This window comes from Hippocampus comes, unplaced genomic scaffold, assembly GCF_001891065.2.
Source record: "Hippocampus comes isolate QL1 unplaced genomic scaffold, H_comes_QL1_v1.1 scaffold40, whole genome shotgun sequence".
Taxonomy (NCBI): domain Eukaryota; kingdom Metazoa; phylum Chordata; class Actinopteri; order Syngnathiformes; family Syngnathidae; genus Hippocampus; species Hippocampus comes.
The window spans coordinates 1805122-1828461 of NW_017842058.1; the positions used below are offsets into that span (position 1 = coordinate 1805122).

General features: G+C 43.3%; 1 protein-coding gene across 1 annotated transcript; it reads right to left on the minus strand.

Annotated features, from left to right (window-relative positions):
* Positions 1-778: 778 nt before the first annotated feature.
* Positions 779-21946, minus strand: LOC109510663 (ephrin type-A receptor 2-like). Its single transcript, XM_019861152.1, has 17 exons — positions 21769-21946; positions 19608-19675; positions 15908-16544; positions 9341-9496; positions 8921-9253; positions 7586-7713; positions 7300-7477; positions 6018-6120; positions 5684-5733; positions 5480-5605; positions 5213-5398; positions 5072-5133; positions 4447-4656; positions 3900-4049; positions 3568-3761; positions 2454-2609; positions 779-1511 (listed from the first exon to the last, which is right to left on the minus strand). The coding sequence occupies exons 1-17, from the start codon at positions 21842-21844 to the stop codon at positions 1403-1405; spliced, it is 2922 nt and encodes a 973-aa protein (XP_019716711.1). The 5' UTR covers positions 21845-21946; the 3' UTR covers positions 779-1402.
* Between the last annotated feature and the right edge of the window lie 1394 nt (positions 21947-23340).

The window sequence follows — 23340 nt, forward strand, 5'->3', positions numbered from 1 at the left end:
TGGATGATATTTTTTTTTAAAAAGTGTTCCTTAATTCACTGTAATATCCATTGTAGATTCATGTTGGTTATTTACATCATGTCACCTGAGGGATCATGGGTCAAACATATTTCGAGTGGGTTTCCAATCTTTAATAAGATTAGGGGCTCTGACATGGTGAAATCCCCACTCAAATCTTGATAATTCCTCACTGAAAAATGTGCCGCCCACACATTTTTTCTCTCGATCACCTCGCTTGACCTCCATTCTTGAAAATGAGGAAATTTAGGAGATTTCCCAGGTGGATTAAGTATTGAATGTGGATTTAGGTGAAAGTTCTTCCTACAAGTCACTTCAGTCAAGGAGTTAATTGGGGGCAATTAACTATTTCTTCGGCGTGTAGAATTAAACAAGGAAATATTTGTTTGTCTATTTCTGAAAATGGGTGTGGTAGGGAAGCTATTGGACAGCGATGAATTAGCAGTGGTGTGCACATGCCATTCATTGGCAGTCTAGACATAGGCTCTCTTGACTGACTGCTAAAATCAAATGTACAAAAAAAAACCCCCAAAAAAAGTTAAGCCACTGTAACATGATGGGGTTTGAATATTTAATTTATGTGTGATTCTTTGCAGCAGTACGGAATAATAATGGCCCTGTCACATTTTGACATTATTGGCCTTGCATATGCAAGTTTCCCTAATGTGGCAGATGAGAGACTGTTAGAATGCGGTCACTGTTTTAATATTTAGCACCATTTCCATCGTCATAGAACCACAAATGAAACAAACCAGAACCATAAAGGTAACTCTTGATTTTATTTACACTCCAAAATCAATTGCCCGACATTACATGCTCAACAATACAATTCTTCCTGGTCTAACAATGCCATAAATAGAAAATAAAATAAATATTAAATAAACATTTACAGCTGTATTAAGACATGTAAACAAATAAGATGATTTGAGTAAGACATAAGATGGAGCACAAACTACACAAAGTCCAATAACGTGTGATCCTTTACCCTGAGCGGAATAATCTTTGCAAATAGTTCGATTACAGAACATACAAAAATATATGTTTTGATCCTGAAAACTTACTTAAAAAAAAAAGGTGCCCTTAATCACAAAGAGCCTTATTCAGATCAACACAAGTCCTAAGCGCTCTTGTTTCTCTTCCGGTTTCTTTGAGTTTGCTCACAACAAGCTTATGTTCAACATGGCTGTCAGGTTAAGAAGTATTGTTTTTCGAGTCTTATTCCTGTTCGGGTGGCCTCCAGGGTCCAGTTCAGTCTTGCCACACTGGATTTTTATTTTTTTTTACAGCGAGGGGGTCTACCCCTGCACTTTCAGTCCTCGTCGTCCACAAGGTTTAATGTGGCCTGGTCGCTTCGAGTGCACGTGGAAATGCGTGATTGCTTCAGTCACACTGCGAACACGCTGAGGGAGCTGCATTCGTCTTTCAGTCCCAGGATGCTGTAGGCTATCCTCTTCATGTGGCCTGGCAAGCGGACTCCAATGTTCCTGATGTCCCTGGGAGGGGGGTAAGGGGACAGTTTAAGCCTCTGAGACTGTTACAAACTGTACAGAGTGTGGTTTCAAAACTAGGCAGTGCAGAGGATGTAAGGGGGGGGGGGGGCGGGGGGATCCAAGGAGCTCCTTATATTCCTGACATCCATCAAACAAAACTATACCATGTTTACCACAAATGCCATAGGAATTCAAGTCTGGCCTATTTTTGAGAATAAAGTAGATTTTTTTTTTCCAAAGAAAAGAAAAGTTGAAAACTTCACAAAAAAGAAATTTTGTTGAGATAAAAAGTAATATTTTGCTGGTCATTTTTGAAAGGAAAAAAAGTTGTTATGGGAATAAAGTATTTTTTCAAGAAACAAAAAGTAATCCTCTCGACGAACGAGGTATTTTGTTGGGATAAAAAGTCAATCCTATGAGAAAGCCATAAGTTAATTTAACCAGGGATGAAAGTCTTATTTTAACAAATGAATTTCAGCAATGCAACTTTCCTCTCACAATATTATGCCTTTCATTCGAGAAACTGTAGTATGATATTAAAATGAAACTTCAACAAGGGAAGAAAGTTCGATATTAATAAATGCAAAGATATTTTGGAAAGGACACCTTTATTCTTAAGTAAATATAAAATCTGATTACACCCTCCTTTTTTTCTTGGGGTGGGGGGGGAGGGGGTAATAGGACTTTATTCCTGTATTAACTCTCTTCTTGGGGTAATTTATCTATGTCTGTTTCACTGGCTGTCGGTCCCCAAGCACTTTTTAAAATGATACACCATAATTATTTCAAATGCTACAGCCGGCGGAGCCAATTTAATAACCACCAATGCAAGGCTAACGTGAGCAGGAGTGGTCCTGGCAAGTCTTGTGAGCTCGGTGGATTGTCTTGGCGAAGAAATGGCCCGATACCAAACGCCAGGGGCACCTGTGTCCCGTTTGTACTTACTCATGCCTCAGGGCGAGCACATCTTCCATTGTGGAGACCCCTGCCCGGGCAAAGCTCTCGTTGTACTGGCTCATTTTGATGGACTCCAACCACTCGGGAACCGACCGGAACATGGTGCCGTCGCAACCGCTGGTGCTGGGCAAGCGGATGGACACGCTGGAAGAGGACAGTCAACATGCACTTGGGTCACTCGCCGTGCATCTTCACCATTTCATTTGATTCACTAGGGTGGCATTCCAAAGCATAGAAGACAATGTGCATGGGGGGGTGGCATTTGTGAGCTCTAAGGGGAGTTGCATGGTGACTACTATAAGATGGGGTCAGGCAAAATGATCTGACACATTTGTACGTTAAATAAAGTAAAGAAATATATATATTTTTTTTTCTCGAAAAGTACATACAACGCCATTGTTTTCGCTCAAAACACGATCTTGTTATGAGTTACCAACTTCAGAGCTACTTCATCTGCATTGAAACGAAAATCAACCGGCCGACCTCGCGCCGCCAGAACTCCAGAAAACGTGGCAAACGTCCCATTTGACTGATTTAATTTTTAAAACATAATGAAACAAATGATCTGACACATTTGTACGTTAAATAAAGTAAAGAAATATATATTTTTTTTTCTCGAAAAGTACATACAACGCCATTGTTTTCGCTCAAAACACGATCTTGTTATGAGTTACCAACTTCAGAGCTACTTCATCTGCATTGAAACGAAAATCAACCGGCCGACCTCGCGCCGCCAGAACTCCAGAAAACGTGGCAAACGTCCCATTTGACTGATTTAATTTTTAAAACATAATGAAACAGAATGGCATTGTATGTACTTTTCGAAAATAAAAACACTTTTTTGTTTCTTTACTTAATTTACCTTTTATTTAACCTACAAATGTGTCAGATCATTTTGCCTGACCCTGTACATCTATTTTCACCAGTATAACCTCATTTGTAAAATTCTGTGAGTTTTCTCGCATATTGTGGCCCCAAAAGAATAACAACAATTAACACTGCGAATAATAAAAACACTGTACTGTACAGTATAACATTTGTAGCAGTGTACCACAAACGTCATTCTGCTGCTGTTTTTTTTTTTCTTTTCCCCTCCACATACCGTGGATCAAAGTCTGCGATGGTGCTCAAAGACTCCGGACTCTGGAGCAGCTTGTCCAGCATGTTGACAATGTCGGTGAAGCAGGGTCTTTTGGAGCGGTCGTGCAGCCAACACTGGAGCATGAGCTGGTAGATGGCCGAGGGGCAGTCCATGGGAGCGGGCAGCCTGAAGGCCTCGTTGATGGCTTTCATGACCTGCCCAAAAAGAGACGCAGTTTAGCATTCACAAATTGGCTGCGCGTGTGCTGTTTAACAGGAGCGGTGGAGCCTCCCCCTGATTAAATTAAACAATCATTCACCCCAGCGAGGGGGTCGTGACAGAGCCGGCGTTACCTCATGGTTGCTCATGTCCCAGTAGGGCCGCTCGCCAAATGCCATCACTTCCCACATGACGATGCCAAAGCTCCACACGTCGCTGGCTGAAGTGAACTTCCTGTAGGCGATGGCTTCGGGGGCTGTCCAGCGGATGGGGATTTTACCTCCCTGTCAAGACACAAAGCAACAGTGAGTCATACGGAGAGGACAATCCAGATACTGAAAGACCTCTTGAAGGAGAAGTCAAGTCAAACAAAATTCTTTCCAATAGGAGGCTTGCGAACATCACATGACCAAACCCACAAAACTGGTGAGCTGTGATGGCCGTGAACCGAACCCTTTGGCACTGTGACGTCATTTTCAGTTGACAGAAAATGGCAGAATGAGGCAAAATGGCTGCTCCTTGAGATGCCTCCCCCACCACCAATTCCATGTCAATGAGAAAGTTAAGTCAGGTGCTTTTTTTTTTTTTTTTAAATCTTCCAGGGGGAGCTACTGAGTTCGTTTCTGGGATGTTGTGCTGGGGACCCGAAAAAGACAACAACCAAGAGTTGACTAGACTTACTCTGGTTGTGTACGTCCCCTCTGCATCGTCCTCCAGGACACGCGACAGGCCGAAGTCGGACACCTTGCACTCCAAGTCGCTGTTGACAAGGACGTTCCTGGCTGCCAGGTCCCGGTGCACGTAGTTCATGTCTGAGAGGTACTTCATGCCGGCGGCAATTCCGCGCAGCATTCCCGCAAGCTGGTAGGTGGGAATCTCACCGTCGCGGTCCTGTGTGAACGGTAAACAAGTGAGTGAAAAAGAATCTTGACGCATTCGAGACCCCCGTGCAATCGAATGAGACGTTGTCCTGAATGTCATTCCAGAGGATCCTCAATTTACGACGGAATTCTGATCATCGATGTAACCCTGGTTTGTACGTCAGTCAGAACGTGCCGTCGTTTTTCAGTGACATATCGCAGTAGTAAATGTCATAATTGTCATAAACCTTGACTAACACTTGTAAGCCGTGGATACAAAACAATCAAATGAAAAGTAGGACGTTTGGCGGTAACCGAGCAATGACATTTTTTTTTTTTTACTCCGCTGCAAAGTAATTTATTGTTGTTATCTCGAGATGTCGGGGCCGTCATAAACTGAGGACCGACAATAGTATGGTCAAATCCATTTGACATCTCCTTGGTACCTTGAGATAGATGTCGAGAGCTCCGTTCTCCATGTACTCCGTTACTATCATGGCGTGCTTGACTGCAAGAGAAACAAGTGAGAGATTTATGACATGGACTTTTTTAAAAAAAAAAAATTTATTCCTTTGTTTTAGGCTCACATTTGGTGACGACGCCCTCCAAGCGGATGATGTTAGGGTGCGAGAACTGGCCCATGATGCTGGCCTCGCTCAGGAAGTCTTGCCTCTGCTTCTCAGAGTAGCCCGGCTTGAGGGTCTTGATGGCCACGGCCACCTCCCCTCGAGCGGGGGACTTCATCGCACCTCGGAACACTTCGCCGAATTCTCCTGGTTGACGGGTAAAACACACGGTTACACTTTGAACTTGGGGCCGTTGTGGGATGGCAGGTAGGCGATCTTAACACTCACCCACGCCAATGACTTTTTGCTTGCTGATGGCATTCGGGTCGATTTCTGTGACAAACTTCTGGATGGCGATGTTGGGGTCCTCGTACATGTGTGGATCCACGTAAGTCTTAATAGGCTTTAGCTGATCTGAGGGGAAAAGAAATGAGTTTTAGACCGTGTAACTGTCTTTCAAATTACAAATGGATGTTCGAATTGAGCGTCTACCTGAAAAGTAGGGATCCTCGGAGCCTCCCCGACGATGAGCTCGCAGTCTCCTGAGTGGGAGGAAAAAAAAAAAAGAATAATTACAGAGGTAGTGCACATAATACAGACAGGAATGTTATAGACTGCAGTTTGGTTGGAGAAGATCCCTCTAAACTTTCATACCAGTAGACAGTAATCGCCATTTTTCACGGGGTTTACGCTCAAAAAATACCATAAAAACCGAAACGCCACCAATGCCCAACACCCCAACCCTTCAAAAAAAAAAAAATGAGTCATGCCATCATTCGAGCCTGAAATGACAGTCCCACACTCTTTAAATGCATTCTAGACCAACCTTTTGCGTAGCAGCAGGACAGCCACAACCACGAGCAGAACAACTGCGACTCCAGCGACCGCCCCCATCACCATGGTGGAGGGGCTTTGGACCCGAGATTCCGCTGTTGAAAAAAAAGAAATTCAATAAAACTAAGCAAAGCCATCTTGACCGGTTGCCAGCCAATCGCAGGGCACATACTGTTTACTGGAGACAAGCAAACATTCACAGCGATGGATAATTCAGAGCAGGGGTCAGCAACTCTGGTCCTCGAGGGACCCCCCCTCCTGCATGTTTTAGATCAGGGGTGCCCAATCATTTTTTGACTGAAGATCGACTTTTCAAGCAGCCAGTCTCCCCTGATTGACGCATTACCACACGTGCACGCATACACGTACGCACGCTCATGTGCGCGCACCAGAAAAATAGATACAAGTGTTGGTGAAAAGCAAATCACTGCCTTCCTTCGTAGAGACCGGACGCGGAGATATGGGACACACTTTAACTGCATGAACTATCACTGCTGTAGCTCACGTGTTTTAAAATGCTTCTCTTGGCGCTCCAGATTCCCATTCTTTGCCCTTTCCATCGGCGAATTGCAGATGAAACAAACTTTGACTGAGAGCAATAGTCATAAAAAAAAAAAAAACAAACAAACAAACAAAAAAAATCATATATTGCAACAGCTCTGATCGCAAGTTGCAATCACAGACTGCTGACCTCAAACAACTTCCAGTGATGCAGATCACGTGTCACCGTAGGTTAAAGGTGACCAGTGTTTTTATTTTTATTTTTTTTCGTGAAAGTGAAACCGATGCGTAAGTCTACACTGACACAAAAATATCTAATATTAATAACAAGCACACAGACACACAAATCTCCCCCCCGCCCAATTCGCCCTACACAACTCGCGATCGACTTGGGACCAGTCTGCGGGCTACGGGGCGATCGCGATCGACTGGTTGGGCTCTGCTGTTTTCGATCCTTCCGCCTCCAACACACCTGACTCAAATGATCAGGATTGTTATCAGGCTTCTGGAGAGCCGGCTGATGAGCTGATCATTTGAATCAGGTGTGTTGGAGGAGGGAAATATCTCAAAGGTGCGGGATAGGGGCCCTCGAGGACAGGAGGTGGTGACCCCAGATTTAGAGTCTTCACTGAATGTGTGTTTTTGGAACGTGTGAGGAAACCGGAGTAGCTGGAGAAAAACCGACGCAAGCGCAAAGGGAGTAACCAAACATCTACCACCAGAGGCTATTCTGAATGAAAGAGACTTGATTTGAGGCGTGAGAGCTGTGTTACCTCGTGGGGAAGTATGGAACTCGTACTCCGCGCTGTAGCTTCCGGGGTTCCCTTGAGAACTGAGCACCTGCACCCGGAACAGGTACGCCGTGTCTGGCGTGAGGTCATTAACGTGCACGGAGTTCTTGTCCAGGATCAGGACCGTGTAGGTGGTTACGTCACGCTCCCCGTCACCGTCCTTCAAAAGAACAAAAGGTCGAAAGGTGCATTAGGATTAGGATCGTTTTCCCGGGAAAAGGTGGAGGAGCCCCAATGATGGAATCTCGTAAAAAGCACTCTGTCTTACTTTTCTGCGGTACATGAGCTCATAGCGATGACTGATGTGCGCCGGAGGTCGGCGAGACAGAGTCCAGGACAGGGTCAGGCTGGTGGGGCTGCGATCATCCAGATGGATCAACGTCACCTTTGGGGGATCTGCCCGAATGGTCGGCGAGAGGCACGGAACAAAAACAACAGTAAGTGACGCATCGCACTCGTGGGCCTTCTTGGAATGAGACTTTTTGGGATTCAGTGGGTGGCATGAATTTCCCTTGTGGGGAAAGCTAACTGTTTCCAAATATGTTTAAAACACTGTCTTAAGGTTTGAGGGCGAGCGACATGTTGAAGGCGAAAGCATTTCTACATTAAAATCGGCCCAAAACTATTCAGACCCTGGACACATTTCTTTTAGTGTTTATTATTATTTCTGGACTATCTTAATTGGAAAGGACACACGGCAGTGGCAAAACACTGTAAGAAGTTGTGTTCAAACAATATTTGCTCTTTCATTTTTCCAATTCCGTGTCTAGAATTATTCAAACACGCATATCCAATGTTCTAAACTTATAGTTGATGAGAAACCTCCAGAGCAAAAAAAAAAAAAACCCAAAAAGGTATGATTTTTGTCTGCTATTCCCGGAACACCTCTGACTGGCTGACAAGTTTCAGACTAAATGTCAGGAGGTGAAAAAGCACAAATGGAACATTATTCACGAGACGAGTCATGTGTGCAGCAGAAGCGGTCACGGACATTTGTCATCCATTGCGTTTGAGTGGGCATCATGTTTTCTAACAAATATTTACCGTAAGAGTGACTGAACAACGGCATTAGAATTGGATAGCGAGAGACTACGGTGCATTCCGACTTGCGTAAAAATGTTTGCATTGTCGTCGCATGAACCGCATTGCATCGTAAACCGAGGACTCCCTGTCGGGCGCCGTGTCTGGTTAGTTTATTTTTATTTTTCACCCTGGAGAACCCAAGAACCTTTTTCTTCTTTGGAAAATGATGAATTATACATTAAATGACTGCAATATGTTCACTGAAGACCAAAATATATGTTTTTTTCAAATATTCAATGCTTTATATGACCCTTTGGGATTTAAGGGTAGCATTTGAGTAGCAGAATTTATAGGGGCCAAATTTGACCCCGTGGGTTCTCCAGGGTTTTAAAATGAACTCTTTCTGAGTATTATGGCACCATCAGCAATGCTGAACGCAACCGCACTTTGAAAAGGTCAAACCTTTTCAAAATCTGGACACAAAAATGTTGCTATTGTTCAACCTTAACAATAATGAGATCAAGATAAATCTAAGAAGGGAAACAGGATGGAATCAAGCTTAAAATAAGCCTTAGCTCACCAGTATAGTCCAGAGCGGCGGTGATGCTGGTGGCGGGCCTCGCGGCGCCGTACTGGGACACCCCGCTGTGCGCTTCCACCGTAAACGTGTAGTTGAGATGCGAGTCCAGGTCGCAGACTATGACCTCGGTGTCCTGCAGGTCGGCGGGGCCGGGCTCGAAGTGGACCTTCTCGCTGCAGGGAGAGCACGAGGCCCTGTCGCACTGCTCGCACAGCACGCTGTAGGTGAGGTCGGCGCGGTCCCCCGTCACTAGCGGCGAACTCCAGGACAGCTGCAGCCGGCCGTCAGTAGACAGCGTGGTGGCAATCAGGTCACGCGGAGCACTGGGAGGCGCTATTAGGGGAAATCCGAGGAGTTAGCCCAAACATCCCGAGTATGCTCAACTGTGTTACAGTATCAGTCAGCGGAAGGAAGTCTTACCGGAACAAGGCGACGTGGGCGGGTCTGACGGCGAACGGAAGAAACCGTCCTCGCACTCGCAGCTGGTGGCGCCGGCCGCAGAGGGCCTGGTGTTGTCGGGACACACCAGACACAGCTCAGGGCTCACGGATGGCTTGAAGTAGCCCGGCTTGCATTCTGTGTCAAAACACAAAAGGATTTTCGGTGAGGCGCACACAAAAGGTCCTGAATGGTGTCTCATTTTCCAACAGTGGCTTCCATTTTGAAATTTCACATGATGTCCTGTCCTTTATCCACTAAGCAGGGTACTCTCATATCAATACAGTATCGGGGCTGAATTTGCGTATTGATCCTGCCTTGCGCTAAAAGTTACAGATCTGATTAAAAAAACGGTCAAAACCAATACGTGGAAATGATGTATTAATCCTGTTGAATATTAAAGGCCATTCAGTTTCTATTCGGTCGCTGAGAGCTGGAGTGTTTCCCAGTCGACTTGGGGTGAAATACAGACTACACCTTGGGCCGCTTGCCAGCCAACCACGGGGCACGCATAACGATGGACAACCATTCTGGCACTGAGTGGCACCCACGCCGCCTGCACGGAAATCAGGCAAGCGGACACCGCTGCGTGTGGTGCGCCTTGTTGATCATCTCAAGAAGACCACACACACCGTTAAAAATGTAAGCACGCACAGCGAGTCTTACTTTGTCATGTACACACATCTAAAAAGATCAATCCAGGTTTTAGTCATCCGTACGTACGCCTCTACTCACTTCAGTTGACGATGACGTGCATTTAAGGGAGGGGGAAAAAAAAACAGAAGGAATGACGGAACAAAAGAAAAACAATGAGGCAGTGTGCGTAATGTTGGGCCTTTCCGCCGAACAGGAAGCTTTTGTTGCGAGTAACCTGTAATCACTGAGCTTTTGTATGGCGAGGAATGAAAAGGCATTTCCCTCCGCAATGTGCCCCCACTTGCCTTCTCCACCTGAAGGCCTCGTCTCAGGTCACGCGTTGACGACTTGGCCCGGATGACACCCGAGCATTCAATCCATCAAGTTATGCGATCTGCCTTCTTAACTGTGAACTCCCCATTCAGGCCCTCTGGCGGATCCTCGGTTTACGACATACAACTTTCGAGGTTCCACACAATGGACTAGTTTGTTCAGCGGCGCGAGTCTATATTATAACGCGTAACAAGAAGACACACTCAGTGTAATGAACAGTTTTTTTTTCATTTGATGATTACGCCCTTAATAGGGACAGAGCCCGTCATGAACAAAAAAAAAAACTCTGTCAACATAGTTCCTTTGTAACAAGATAAGACCTTCGTTGTCATCATTACTGCAATTATGACTTTACTAGTGCATTAGTGTCGGTTAGTGATACATTACAGAGCCATTTGATTTACAGTATGTACAAATTCGGGTGACGTCCTCGTGCATTCAAACATAACTATCCCAGACATCACCTTCCCCTGTAATCGAAGTGTTTTTGCCAAAGGAAATGGCACATCGGACACCGGTGGCATACCGTGATGAACATCTTAGCAAAAGCGATAAGCGAGCGGCTTTTCCAGGGCACGGGAGGTTAATGAAAGCGCGGATGGAACAAAAGTGGTCGTCATGAGGACCGTACGGACGGTCTAAGACTGATGTTTCCTCTCTTTCCTCTTCCCTTCCATTCGTTGCAAATTATGACAGGCAAGGGTGAAGAGTTAAATGAGGAGGGATGTAGAGGAAAGAAGAAGAGGAAACCCTGTTGAAGCCCCTTTTCCAGTTTTTATGGAAACACAACAACAGCACCTGCACACTTTGTATTTACAGGCCGTCTATCTGCTCGTTGCACCCGGCAGCAATTCTTCTTTCAAGAGAGGAGCCTGGACTGAAGATGAGGTTGCGTTTCTTCATTCCCAACTTGACTGTTGATTGTTGACTACACGACATAACTACTGTATACGATATGGACAAAGTACTTTCGGATGAAAGCAAGCTTTCAACAGGCAAGGAAATCCCTCCATCATACAACACGTGTTCGGATCTTTTTGGACGATATGCCGAGCCATGTCCTGGGTCTTTATTTAGAACGAAAACCACTCTATAGATAGAGGTACGTTTCCAGGCCCAGAATACTATACACTACAAATTGGGATTACGTTACTGTCATTAAAACAGTGCTTTGTCATCAACCTGTGCCCGACTCAGCCCACATTGTAGTGAAGTTTCCCCCAGGGGGGAAACTGTGACTCTTAAAAGCATATCCTGTAAATGTTTCATCACCTCCTTAAATTACTTTGTATACACAACTGCCCCAGCATTTCCTTCATATGATTCTATTCATAACAATAAACTGAGTTTAAAATCAGAAGTCATGGACGAGTGACAGCTCAATATGAATCCGGTTCAATTCAATGTACTGTAAAGTGTGTTAAGAAGAGATTTGGTTTAAAAAAAAAAAAATTTTGATATTTGTTCAAAAGGAATGAAAATAAGCAATTCTTGTACAGACTTCTTCTGAAAATGAAAAGAACAAATCCATTTAGCCCTGCCTCACACCCCCGACATCTGAATTTTTGGCCAGTTACATGCCGCTTCTCCCACCCCGCCTCCAAGTGGAGACAAGTAAGAATGTCATTGTGGAGGATTCAAGCATCGACCTGCAGCACTTCATTTCATTAAAAGGCCTCTCATGGTGTATCGTTGGAGAGCATGATACCATGTGATTGACGTTGTGCATCCAGTGTAGTTTGGCCATCCTCAAAGCGGGGGAACCCTTCAATTTGTGGTCCCTTCCCCTAAGGTCCCCCCCCCCTCCCCTCCCATGCCTCAATTGGGTTTTCTTGAGTTTTTCCATGCCCTCTTGGGGGATTTTGACTGGGGGATGTCATTGCTTTTTGTGAACTGTGGGCTTGTGGAACCCTTTGAGACTCTTTTGTGATGAAGGTTTATAGAAAGAAACTTGCCTTGACTTTAGCGGGCCACAAAAAAGACGCGGTGGATTGCATGCCCTTGGGCTTTGCGATCGACACGGGCCCTGTAATTGTCCGAAAAAATATTCATCTGCACCATTCCGACAACTTGACATTACGCTATCGTTGTTTACCATTCCAAAGCATACCGCGGCAATCACTACTGGATTGTACCATTTTGCAGAAAGGCGGCTCAAGTATCACCATGGTGAAGGATAAGCAGCAGGTTGAGTTGAGCAGGAGGATGAATAGAAGGCCTTAAAAGGGGAGGAAGGGATGCGGACTGGAGCACCAAACAGAAGTTCTCTCTGGGGAGTCACTCAGCGGGAGTGTGGGGGGGTCTCTTCGCATGAGAAAAGGAGACCAGCCCATTTTAATCTTGAGCCCGAGTGCTAGGACTTCTGTCACGGCGCAAAGAAACTCTCGGCTCTATTCATCTATTGTCTGGCAAGACTGGATGGAGTGGTGCCATAAATACGTTGCATTAGTCATTGCAGCTTGTAAAATGGCGACATGTGTGCAACGCTGCGAATGCACACACACACACACACACACACACACACACACACACACACACAGCAAGTTGCGTTTGGACAATCTACTCACGCCGATTGAGTGAACTGAATCGTATGGTCACTTGTTGATGGAACTTGTGCCTCTAATTGCCCCACACTCCCTTTGGATGATGGCGCACACGTGAAAAGGACTTGCGTTCCGCACCGGTGCATCTGTTAATTGAATCTGGGCTTTGGCTGCCATTGTTCTAATGAGTGGGAACACGGATTAGTCGGCTCGTTGCGTGTGTTAACTGCCGGATGAAAGGACCCGAGGGGAGGTAAAGCAGGGCCACGTAACAGCTGTCCTGTTACTCCACTAATCCTCTTGACTAAATTACACTCCACACCTAACTAAGCAGCGACGGAAACCAACCTCCCCTTCATGTGCCAACTGTTGGTCCGCTGCGAGACAACCTGCTTATTTGTGTCAGTCGGCATTCCTTCTCAGCCTGCTTCCTTTTCCCACAACAGATGCGCTCTTCATTGCGAGACACATGCGGGACCGTAAGTCTTCCAGAATATCACTTTCTCTGACACCTAAAGCCCGGAATGAAGTCGCTGCATTAGCGTGGAACAAAACGCCCGCAGTCTTGCTCCTGTCACCATCAGAGTTTGAGGAAAAAAAAAATGTTTTTCATGGTATTTGATAAAAATGGGAATCTAATTTTCATACCTTATGATGAATAAACGCGTTTCAATCCATTTCATTTCATGTTTGAAAAAGGACTTCTTGTCCAGTTATTCATATACAGACCAGCACAATTTATAATATGGTACAGGGAATGCATTGGTAAATTCCTTGCAGAGTAACAGCTCCTCACAAATACTTTTTGGGCTACATCAACCCAAGCAATGCAAAGTATTTTTAATGGGTATTATCAAGTGGAATGGTTTATGGTTAATTTGACTCCCTCCTTACCACATCACACTGTTATTAAAATGGGTGATTCAAGAATTCCACACAAAGGTTGCTTCATCTCAGAGTACTGTACTGTATAATTGTGTCATTATTAGATAAGTACCCTTTCTAATCAGGATTTTGCATGTTTATTTATTTTAATTGGAAGCAACCACGAATCCATTTTCCATCGGCCTCGCCCTTATTACCTGGTCAAAACTCATGTTTGGGTGAGAGAAGCAGGAAACACGCATGGCCCGGTCGCTCGTCAATTCCAGGACAACCAACAATTCAGACTCACATTCACACCAATCGAAATTTTTGAGTCTTCCATTCCATGAACTTAAATTGAATGTTTTGAGAATGTGGGAGGAAGCCAGGGCTGATTTAAAATCCAACAACCTTGTTCCTAATGTACAATATCAGGTCTAACTCCCGGCTATGAAATCATTCTGATCCCTCATAAATATTTCCTGTCTTCCTCTCTAGCTATTCATGCACAACGTCTGTTTCCGGAGCTCAGAGTCTGTCAGCAGTCGGGGCGAGAAACATTCCTCTGCCTTGGACTTCCTCCACCCTCATCCTTCCCTGCGAGTGAGTGGAAGCGTCCCTTCTTTGAAGCGCCGACCCGTCACCGCTATGAATGATCTGTTCACATGGAAGGAATGGAGACGCTGCCAGTCAAGGTGACTGGAAAACAGCAGGAGTCATAAACCGCAGCCCTGACTAAGAGAGGCGTGCCGGGGCCCCATCCCTGTAATCTGCGGTTACGGTTGCCCGGGCGACGGGCAGAAACAAAATACTGGCGGAAGGGGGACAGAAAACGTTTCAGGTAGGCGCCCGAGACAAATTCACACGGGCCTTCCTTTAGTCAATCAGTGCAGCAGGTGACGCCAGGGTGAAAGAATTCCTTTCAGAAATCCCCGCACCACCCCGTGCCCTTCCTCCCTCCTTCCTGTGCTCGCCACTGTCCTCCCCACACTTCCTCCACACACGCACACACACACACCACACCCCAGCATGCCAAAGAAAGACCGTTTTTCACAGAGCATACAGTAGGCACGCCGCAACTATGTCTTTTTAGTCTCACACCTCTGTTTGTTTTTGGGTTTTTTTCCATTGAATTGCCGCTCTTTCCTCAGGGGATGACATTGCGCAACATTTCTGCATATATAGTACAGTACGTCTGGTTCACATAAACTTCCAATCTCGTAAGTTTACAAATCGAATCTCAAAATTCCCTTCAATGCCTTGTAAAGCGGAAAGGGGCTGCCATTTGTATAGCGCTTTTCTACCTTGGGTACTGAAAGCGCTTCACACTGTTACCTCATTTACCTACTGATGGTGCAGCGTTACGAGAAACTGAGGGTTCAGTATCTTGCTCAAGGGCACTTCGACATGCTCGCAATGGCTGGAGATCCAGCAACCTACCGCTGGGTTGGGCTCCAAGCACTCTACCACAGAGCCAAGTTCTACATTCTCATCTTTGTACTAAAACAAAAGATTACATGAGGTTATAATTAACATGAACAATACATTTGTACAAGTGCAAATGCATTTTTTTCAAACAATTACCAAGGGGCGATGAAGATGGTGACTTCCTATTTTTCTCCACATAACGCAGGTGCAAAAAAATAAAATAAAATAAAATAAAAAAAAAAATCCGCTTTTGAGAGGCGTTCTGCTTCTTTTCCCAGCTTCAAGCAGCTCTTTCATCCCCACAGAGGACTTGGAGCATTGTTGTTCTTTTCCCGTATAAGTACAACGTGCTAAAAGTAGACCTCTTTTGTGGCGCGATGCAGCATACGTCTCCCTCGACCACATCAAGACTTGGCTTAACTTTTTACGAGATCTTACGGCAAGATGGCTGAAGGAATGTGACAATCCGGAAATGAGAAAATATTATAATCCATAACTGCCTCCAATCTAAATAAAGAACAAAAGGGTTTAGGCATCCACCCTTTTCTATGGCTAATTTGCCCGAGCATGACTTCCTTGAAGGCATTTGGAGGCTTTGTGAGTGTCAGACTTCCCAAAACAAACCAGACGAGTTAATGAACATTTCTTTACACACGCTGCCAATGCGGCGGCATCTGTGATGCCTTTTGATTCTACTTTGAGTCTTGTACGTCATGAAGATGTGGCACGCCATCGGCCTCCCTACCTTGGCACAAGTCCCCGACGGGTTCGTAGCCGGCGAAACACTCGCAGTGGACCACAGGACCCACCCACTCGCCCTCTGCGGTGCAGAAGATGCGTGGGGTGGACTGACTCATGGCGTTCTCCACGCAGGCGCCCTCCACCTCCCGCAGACCGTTGGCCACCGTCTCCGGGAAGGCTGCCAGGCTCTGCACGGTGGACGGGCACGTCTTGTAGTACACGCGCACCGAGAGGATCCCCACGCAGGCGCCCATGTCCTGGAAGGCCAGGTAGAAGCCCTTCCGGGACAGCGGGCCCACCGTCTTCGTCTCGGTGTTGACCAGGACAACTTGGTCTCGTGTCACTTCATCCGGAGCGATGGTGGCCACCTTGCGGAACTGGCCCTTGCGGAAGTTGGTGCCCACATCGGCGTCCGTCTCGTAAATGAAGAAGTTAAAGGTCTCCTTGCAGGAAACGGAGGCGCCGCCAAAGCTGTTGCAGTCACGCACGGTAAAGCGGAGCTCCACGGAAACGCGTGTGGCGCCCGGACGCCGCTGGATGAATGTCGTGCGCAACCAGTTGTCCTGGTCCACGGCGTCTATGTTGCACACGCTGTAGGTGTAGAAGAGCGAGCCGTTCACCACCGTTTGGACGATCTCCCACTGGAAGACCAAAAAAAAAAAAAAAACATGAACTTTGAGGCTGTGTTTCATAGAGTTGCAGGGGGGGCAAAATACTCAAACTAATGAACAGATACTTGCATGAAAAATAAAAAAAAGCAAAAGTAGTCATACTGAATCAAACACCTGACGTCAAAGAGTAAAACTCTGAACAATATTTAAGCACAAAAGGAAAATATTGAATACAAAAAGAAAAATTCCTTTGAAATTACTGCACCCAATTTGTTGGCTGGTCTTTTGCTGACAAAACAATGTGTTCTAACGCACCCAAAAATGCCAAATTAGCTAATGATAAAAAATAAATAAATAAATAAAAAAAGAACAAAGACACCTTGACCGGTTTGTCTTTGTTCAGAATGACAAAAGGAGCGGCGTGTAAATATACCTCGGACATAAAAAGTCTACACACACCCATCTAATTGACAGGGTTTTGCGACATAAAAAAAAAAGAAACCAAGGTCAATCATTTCAAAACCTTTTTTCCCACCATTAGGGACCTACAACATGTTAATTTTCAATGAAACCAAGGTTCAACCTTTTGCCCATTTTTCCCAAAGGTCATAGATCATATTAATGGTGGAAAAAGTTTTGAAACAATTCATCTTAGTCCTATTTTTTTGACCTCACAAACCCCTGGCATTTGAACAAGGCTGTGTAGACTTCTTGTAAATCCACTCAGTACTCTACTACAGCCAAGTATGTGTACTTTATTACTTCCCATCACTGGAGATGTGACCCTACTTCTTTGGTGTACTAAGAAGCAAATAAAGCACAGTTCGTGAGTTTGAGCTTCTTTTCCACACGTTAGCATTATTGGGCCAGACATGTGTCGACGTGTGTGGTTTTCCAGTAACACACGAGGGGGCGTGTGTGTGTGTGTGTGTGTGTGTGTGTGTGTGTGTGTGTGTGTGTGAGAGAGACTGTGACGCACACACAAATCCAACAAATACTACTGTGGAATACCAACTAACATTTGTGGCAGTTAATTGCGCTTTATAGTCACTGCCGCATTGCAATTAAAGAGTTTGGAGAGACGGAGAAGCGGTGACGAGTCGCGAGAGTCAAAGTCATTTTTCAGCACTCGCATTCCTGGCAGTAGTACTGTGCTTTGTGGGGTGTTAGTTTATCTGGTATCGGGAGGTAAATAAGGGTAAATTCAAAATTGGATCAAACAGGGGACTGTTACTAATAGACAAGGTCGCTAGATGACGATGGTCCTGACACACAACATTGGTTTGGTATGCGCAACGCAACATCTTTCAGAAGATTTTGAAAAGTTCCGATGAAACTAAGTATAATGCCAAAAGGTATGTTCCACAAAAGGACATCATACTGTGACTCGAGTGAAGCATGGCGGTGGCAGCATCATGCTTTGGGGCTTTTTGTCTTCATCTGCTACCTCAGACAAGTTGGAAGAAATTATGAACAGTTTGAAATACCTGGCAGTGTTAGCAGAAAGGCTTCAGCCTTCTGCTAGAAAGTCAAGGAAAGGCCCACGAAAGCCTAATAGGACATATGACATTTATTTGGGTTGAATAAGAATCACTTTAAATATTGGCAGGTTTGGTTCGGTTTGAACACAGCAACATGCCAGTTACAAAAGAGTGTATACACTCTGCAGCCTTCATAATCTCACTTGTTTATATTTAATAATAATAATAATAATAATACATTTTATTTATAAGCGCCTTTTAAAACACTCAATGACACTTTACAATCAAGAACAAAACAATAAAACAACAGATAAAACTATAATTAATAAAAGAAGAGATGAATTTAAATGGAGTATGCACTTACACACTCAAAGATTTTTTTCTCGAACAAGTTGTACAAATTCCAGGACACAACACAGAAATGATTTATCTGTAACTCAGATTTGTTTATACTGAACGGAAAAAAAACTGGCATTTGACCAGGGGTGTGTAGACTTTTTCCATCCACTGTTCAAGACCTGAACATGAAACCACTTCACAAGATTATGAGTGAAGGTGATAGGTACAAAGTACACAGAGATAAAAACAAACTTCCGACAGGCAAGGGAATCCCGGGACCATAAAACACATGTTGGAATCTTTTCGGACTTGCACCCCCAGCCTGAAAACCACTCGACTATAGATAGGCGGATGTTTCCGGGTCTGGTATAACTACAATGACGCAAAGCTGCTGTTATATGTCTCGGCGGGACACATTAGCTGGATTGGTTCAAGTGACACAATTCCGGTGTTTTGCTCTCAGGTGGCACAATCGGAATGTGCGTCACGGCATATTGGATATCATTCAGACCGGAACAAGACCAAATGTGAATCAAAAGCCACCATGTATTGGATAGCTTGCAATGCGTATGCAGTAAGCACACAGTTTGGATCTACCATGTCAAAGCATGTTTGACATGATCACGATGCATCGATCATTGGCGTCGCGTATACATACGTGCACGTCAGCCCAAACACAAAGCACAAATAGACACACTGACAAAAATCCGCTGTAAATCTAAACTACAGATAAACCGTTGAGAAATATGGTCTAAATATTCCACAGTAGATGTGCCCATGGCATTTAAACACAGTGAGCTAAATGGACAGTGGAGTTACTGTCCCCTCATTTAAATCAATAGGGGAAAAAAAAATCAGCACAGGACAATTAAACGCGATGTCAAATGTGATATTTGTATTATCCATGCAGTATCGTTTGCTTCCTGATGTCACTGCCCGTTGTTAATTGATGTGTAGTTTGGATTACGGAATTGTGCATAAAGGTTGTTTTTTTGTGTTCCGTCAGTGTAAACACCGTCATACTGGATGTGTGTCACTTGAAATGCATGTGTGGTCAAAATAATAATAATAATAATAATAATTGAATCAGATTCTTGCATATTTACGACATACCGACATCAGAAACATCATCCAGATGCCAATAATGATCAATGACACGTATAGCACAAGCCGAGAGGCCCTTTTAAACATCTTTAAACTGTAAATACATCAGAGAAGAGAAAGTCTTTGACCTAGAGGTTTTTAAAATGCTGCTCGGGGTATAAATACTCACCCCGTTCTCATATGGCAGCGTCAGCCAGCCCAGCTCTCCTCCTGAAGACCTCATGTCCAGCAATACTTCTGTAGACACACGCAGAAATGAGTTATAAACAGCTTATTAATCCATCCACACCGACATGAAAAATACTACTGTGGAGTACCAACTTACATTTGTGGCATTGAAATTAAAGCGTTTTAAGAGACGGAGAAGAAGTGACGAGTCATGGGATTTCGGAATCCTTTCGAGCGCTCGCATGCTGGCAGTACTAACGCACTTCATCACTTTATGAGAAACAAATAAGGGGCTATTAAAGATGAGATAAAAAAAAAAGAGGAAATATAATTATGACTGGGGGTCCTCCGTTTATGGCGGAACCCGTCATTTTAAGGCTGCGAATGGCGTGTGGCATAATAATATGTGGTTATGCAGCTTATGGAGTATAATTGTTTTTCATATTCATATTCACTGTATTTATGACTTTATTAGAGTGCTGGTAAAGTTTAGTTATCCATTGTCAAGTCCTGTCGTGGATAGGATAAATATGTGAGATGGCTTTCATAATTGCTTGTTTTTCACAGCTCTCCGGTTTTCATGTTGGTTCCAAATTGATTTCCAAATTAATTGCTAATTGTTTTTGAACATCGAATCGCATAGATACCTTTTTTCATTTAAAATGTTCCAAATTCTCAGAATCAACAGTAAGTACTATCCTATACGCTACATATTTCCGTAGTCATCCATGAGGGCGGACTTATCTTTGTTTTAAATCATGTAAAAATTTGCTTTTACTTTGAAAAACAAAAACGTTTTTGCATATTTTACGACACATTACAGACATGTTACTAAACCATTAAGTGCATAATAATAATTTTTGTTTGTGCATTTTCTCCACTGCCATTTTGAAACAGTGACCTGTTTTTGAATAAACACATCTGTTTTATTTGATTCATTGACATAATAATCAACAGATTAATTGATTTTTAAAATAATCGTTAGTTGCAGCCCTAAACTATACTAAAATGTATCAGTTTATTCGCTGGTAAATATTTGATTTAAAAAGTAAATGACTTTTTTTTGGGAGAATATAGGTCTTTATTCCAGTAGTATGACAACTTGACTTAAATATACAGGAGGGTTTTTTTGGAGAGGCGGGGTGAAAACAACAACCTCATTCTAGTAATATTACAACTTTTATCTAAAAAAAGACTTTTCTGAAAAAGTTAAATTTAGTTTTCCTATTGCAACTTTGAGGACACCGTTGTGCTTCACAGTTGCTTGCCATTGACCCAAGACAGCTCTCTGGCTTTCATGCTACACGCTACAGAAGGTGTCTGGGGGGGGGGGGTGAACTCCGTCTTGTATAGGGGACCTCTGTTTAAACCAATCTTGGGATTAAGAATCCAACTACCCAGATTTAAGACTAAGCAATATTTAAAACAATAATGATAATATCAATTAGTCATTTGGGACACATAATTGGTCTCCAAAAGCAAGATTTAAAAAAAAAAGCATGCGGTTACGTGCTTCGGCTATGAGATTGGTAAATGTAAAGATATTGTGTCTTGTATTTTTTTTCTGTCTTTATTGTTTATGTTTATTGTTTGTGCCTCTGGAAGTAGAACAAAGTCCAACGCACGTGCTGCGTTCAGGGAACCATCAGCTTTTATGGGGAGTTCAGGGGTCACACATGCCAGCCCCATTGACAGTCTAATCAAGCATGTCGGTGTGATTCAACACACCATTAAGCGTGAAGAAACTTCTCTAATCGTGTCTGGAAAAAGGCGTGGGTACACCGCATACAGTGTGCAGTTTGAAGTGAAACTACAGTAGGAGTGAAACATGTCGGGGCATCGCGCACAGGTGCTCCCACGCCCCGAGGCTCACTGACGCCACTCACAAACTATTCCCATGTTAAAACGTCTGGATTTTAGTCCCAATTTGTCTTCATCAGTTGTTTCGCTGTACACAACGTTTAAAAGGAGTCGGAGAGAGTTACTTTTTTATTAAAAGGAAAGTACTGACAAAGACAGTTTTTTTTTCTTGAGAAGTTAGTTCGATAGTGGATTAAAACGAGAAAACGTCACACCGGACGCTGACATTCCGAAGTCCTGACTCACGTGTCAGGCTAAAAAGCAAGCTATATTTTTTATTTTTGCAAGCAAAAGTCACTCACCTTCTCTCGACTGGAGGCTGACGAATATGGCGTTGACGAATAAAAACACAAGTAAGTGAAGGCGCCGGTGCTCCATGCTTTCGGAAATAAAGTGAATCCTTTCGACTCTCTCCCACTCGACCTCCGACGAGCCTCCGACCGACCGACTGACTGGAGCACAAGCCACCAAGCCAAGACAGCCCATTCAGAAACAGGTGGCATCAGGGGACGTCATTCATACCGCCTCCATGCGTTCCATGGAATGCGGAAGTTTTCCCAATATGGCCATTGAAGGGCGGGGCTATACCAGGCTCACGAGGAAGCCTGGTGGCCGGCCATTCATTACCGACTGTCACTCATCTTCGCCTCTTTATTATTCACATAATACAACACGAAATTCAACTAAGGAATATTCGAGTCATACAGTAAAAAAGAGAGAAAAAATGGCACCGTGAGACTGAAGACATAATTTTACACGAAAAAAAGTGGGATATTTTTGAGAGAGTTATCTACTTTCAAGAAAAAAAGTTGTGTATTTTCTAGAGTACAGTCAAAATATTACGGGAATATCGTTCTGTATTTTCTAGTTATTTATCAAGATTTAAAACAAAGCTGTGTTTCCCTTGTGGATGAATAAAGTATGTAGCCTTTCTTTAGTTAAGTCGTAATCTCGTGAGATACAAATTTTTTTGATAGTAAAGTTGGAAATTAAAGTTATAATTACAGTATATGGACAAAGTCATCTCTTTTTAAAATAAAAAGTCATATATTTTCAATATTCAGTATTATATTTGAGAAAAATTAATATGTTCAAAATTAAAGAATATTTTCAAAATATGTTTTATTTTTCTCTTGATAGACGGTGTGTATTTTTTAAATTAAAGTTGTAATTTGAAAAGAATAAAGTAATGAATTTTGAGGGGAGAAGTATAGATTTAAATGAAATATTTTTCAGAAATTATTTTCAAGATAGAATTTGTTATTTTAAAGAAAAGTTTTATATTTTCCTGATAAAAAGTAAAAGTAGCATACATGAATAAAGATTTTTAATTTACAGGGTAAAAATGTAATATTTTAGCGATTAACCACAATATTTTTAGGATAAATTTGTATATATTTAACACGTTAGGACAGTGTTAAAATGTTTGTTTTCAAACATTTCAACTTCAAAAGTTGTGTACTCTCAAGATTAAAGTTGTCATATTTTGCAAGAACGAAGTTGTGTTTCTTGATATAAAAACTCTAATGTTTTTGAATATTTTTTTCTGGTGAGAAGAATACAGTCGCATATTTTCTAGATAGAAGTTAGATAATTCCCAGATTAAAATCCTTCATAAAAATTCACCTATATTTGAGATTAAATGTGAGGACAAGGCAATGCAGCATTATTTATATAGCATACCATACACAGAGTAACTCAGTGTGCATCACATAATTAAAATGATATTTAAAAGCATTTACACAGAGAAGAGTTCAATAAATTTAAAGGCAGTTTGAAGCAGTAAATAGTGACTTCCTCAAGTAGCTTGTCAAAGGCATAAAATTATGAGATTAAAGTCGTATGCAAATAAAACCGTGGAAGAACTCTGATAA

What these genes read in the sequence shown, in the direction of transcription:
- LOC109510663 (XM_019861152.1), bottom strand. Translation starts at nt 21,844, where the DNA reads ATGGAGCACCGGCGCCTTCACTTACTTGTGTTTTTATTCGTCAACGCC. An exon ending in CGCTGCCATATGAGAACGGG is followed by an intron (nt 16,545 to 19,607) that starts GTGAGTATTTAT and finishes TTGGTCTTCCAG; the next exon opens with TGGGAGATCGTCCAAACGGT. An exon ending in GCAAAAAGTCATTGGCGTGG is followed by an intron (nt 5,399 to 5,479) that starts GTGAGTGTTAAG and finishes CCCGTCAACCAG; the next exon opens with GAGAATTCGGCGAAGTGTTC.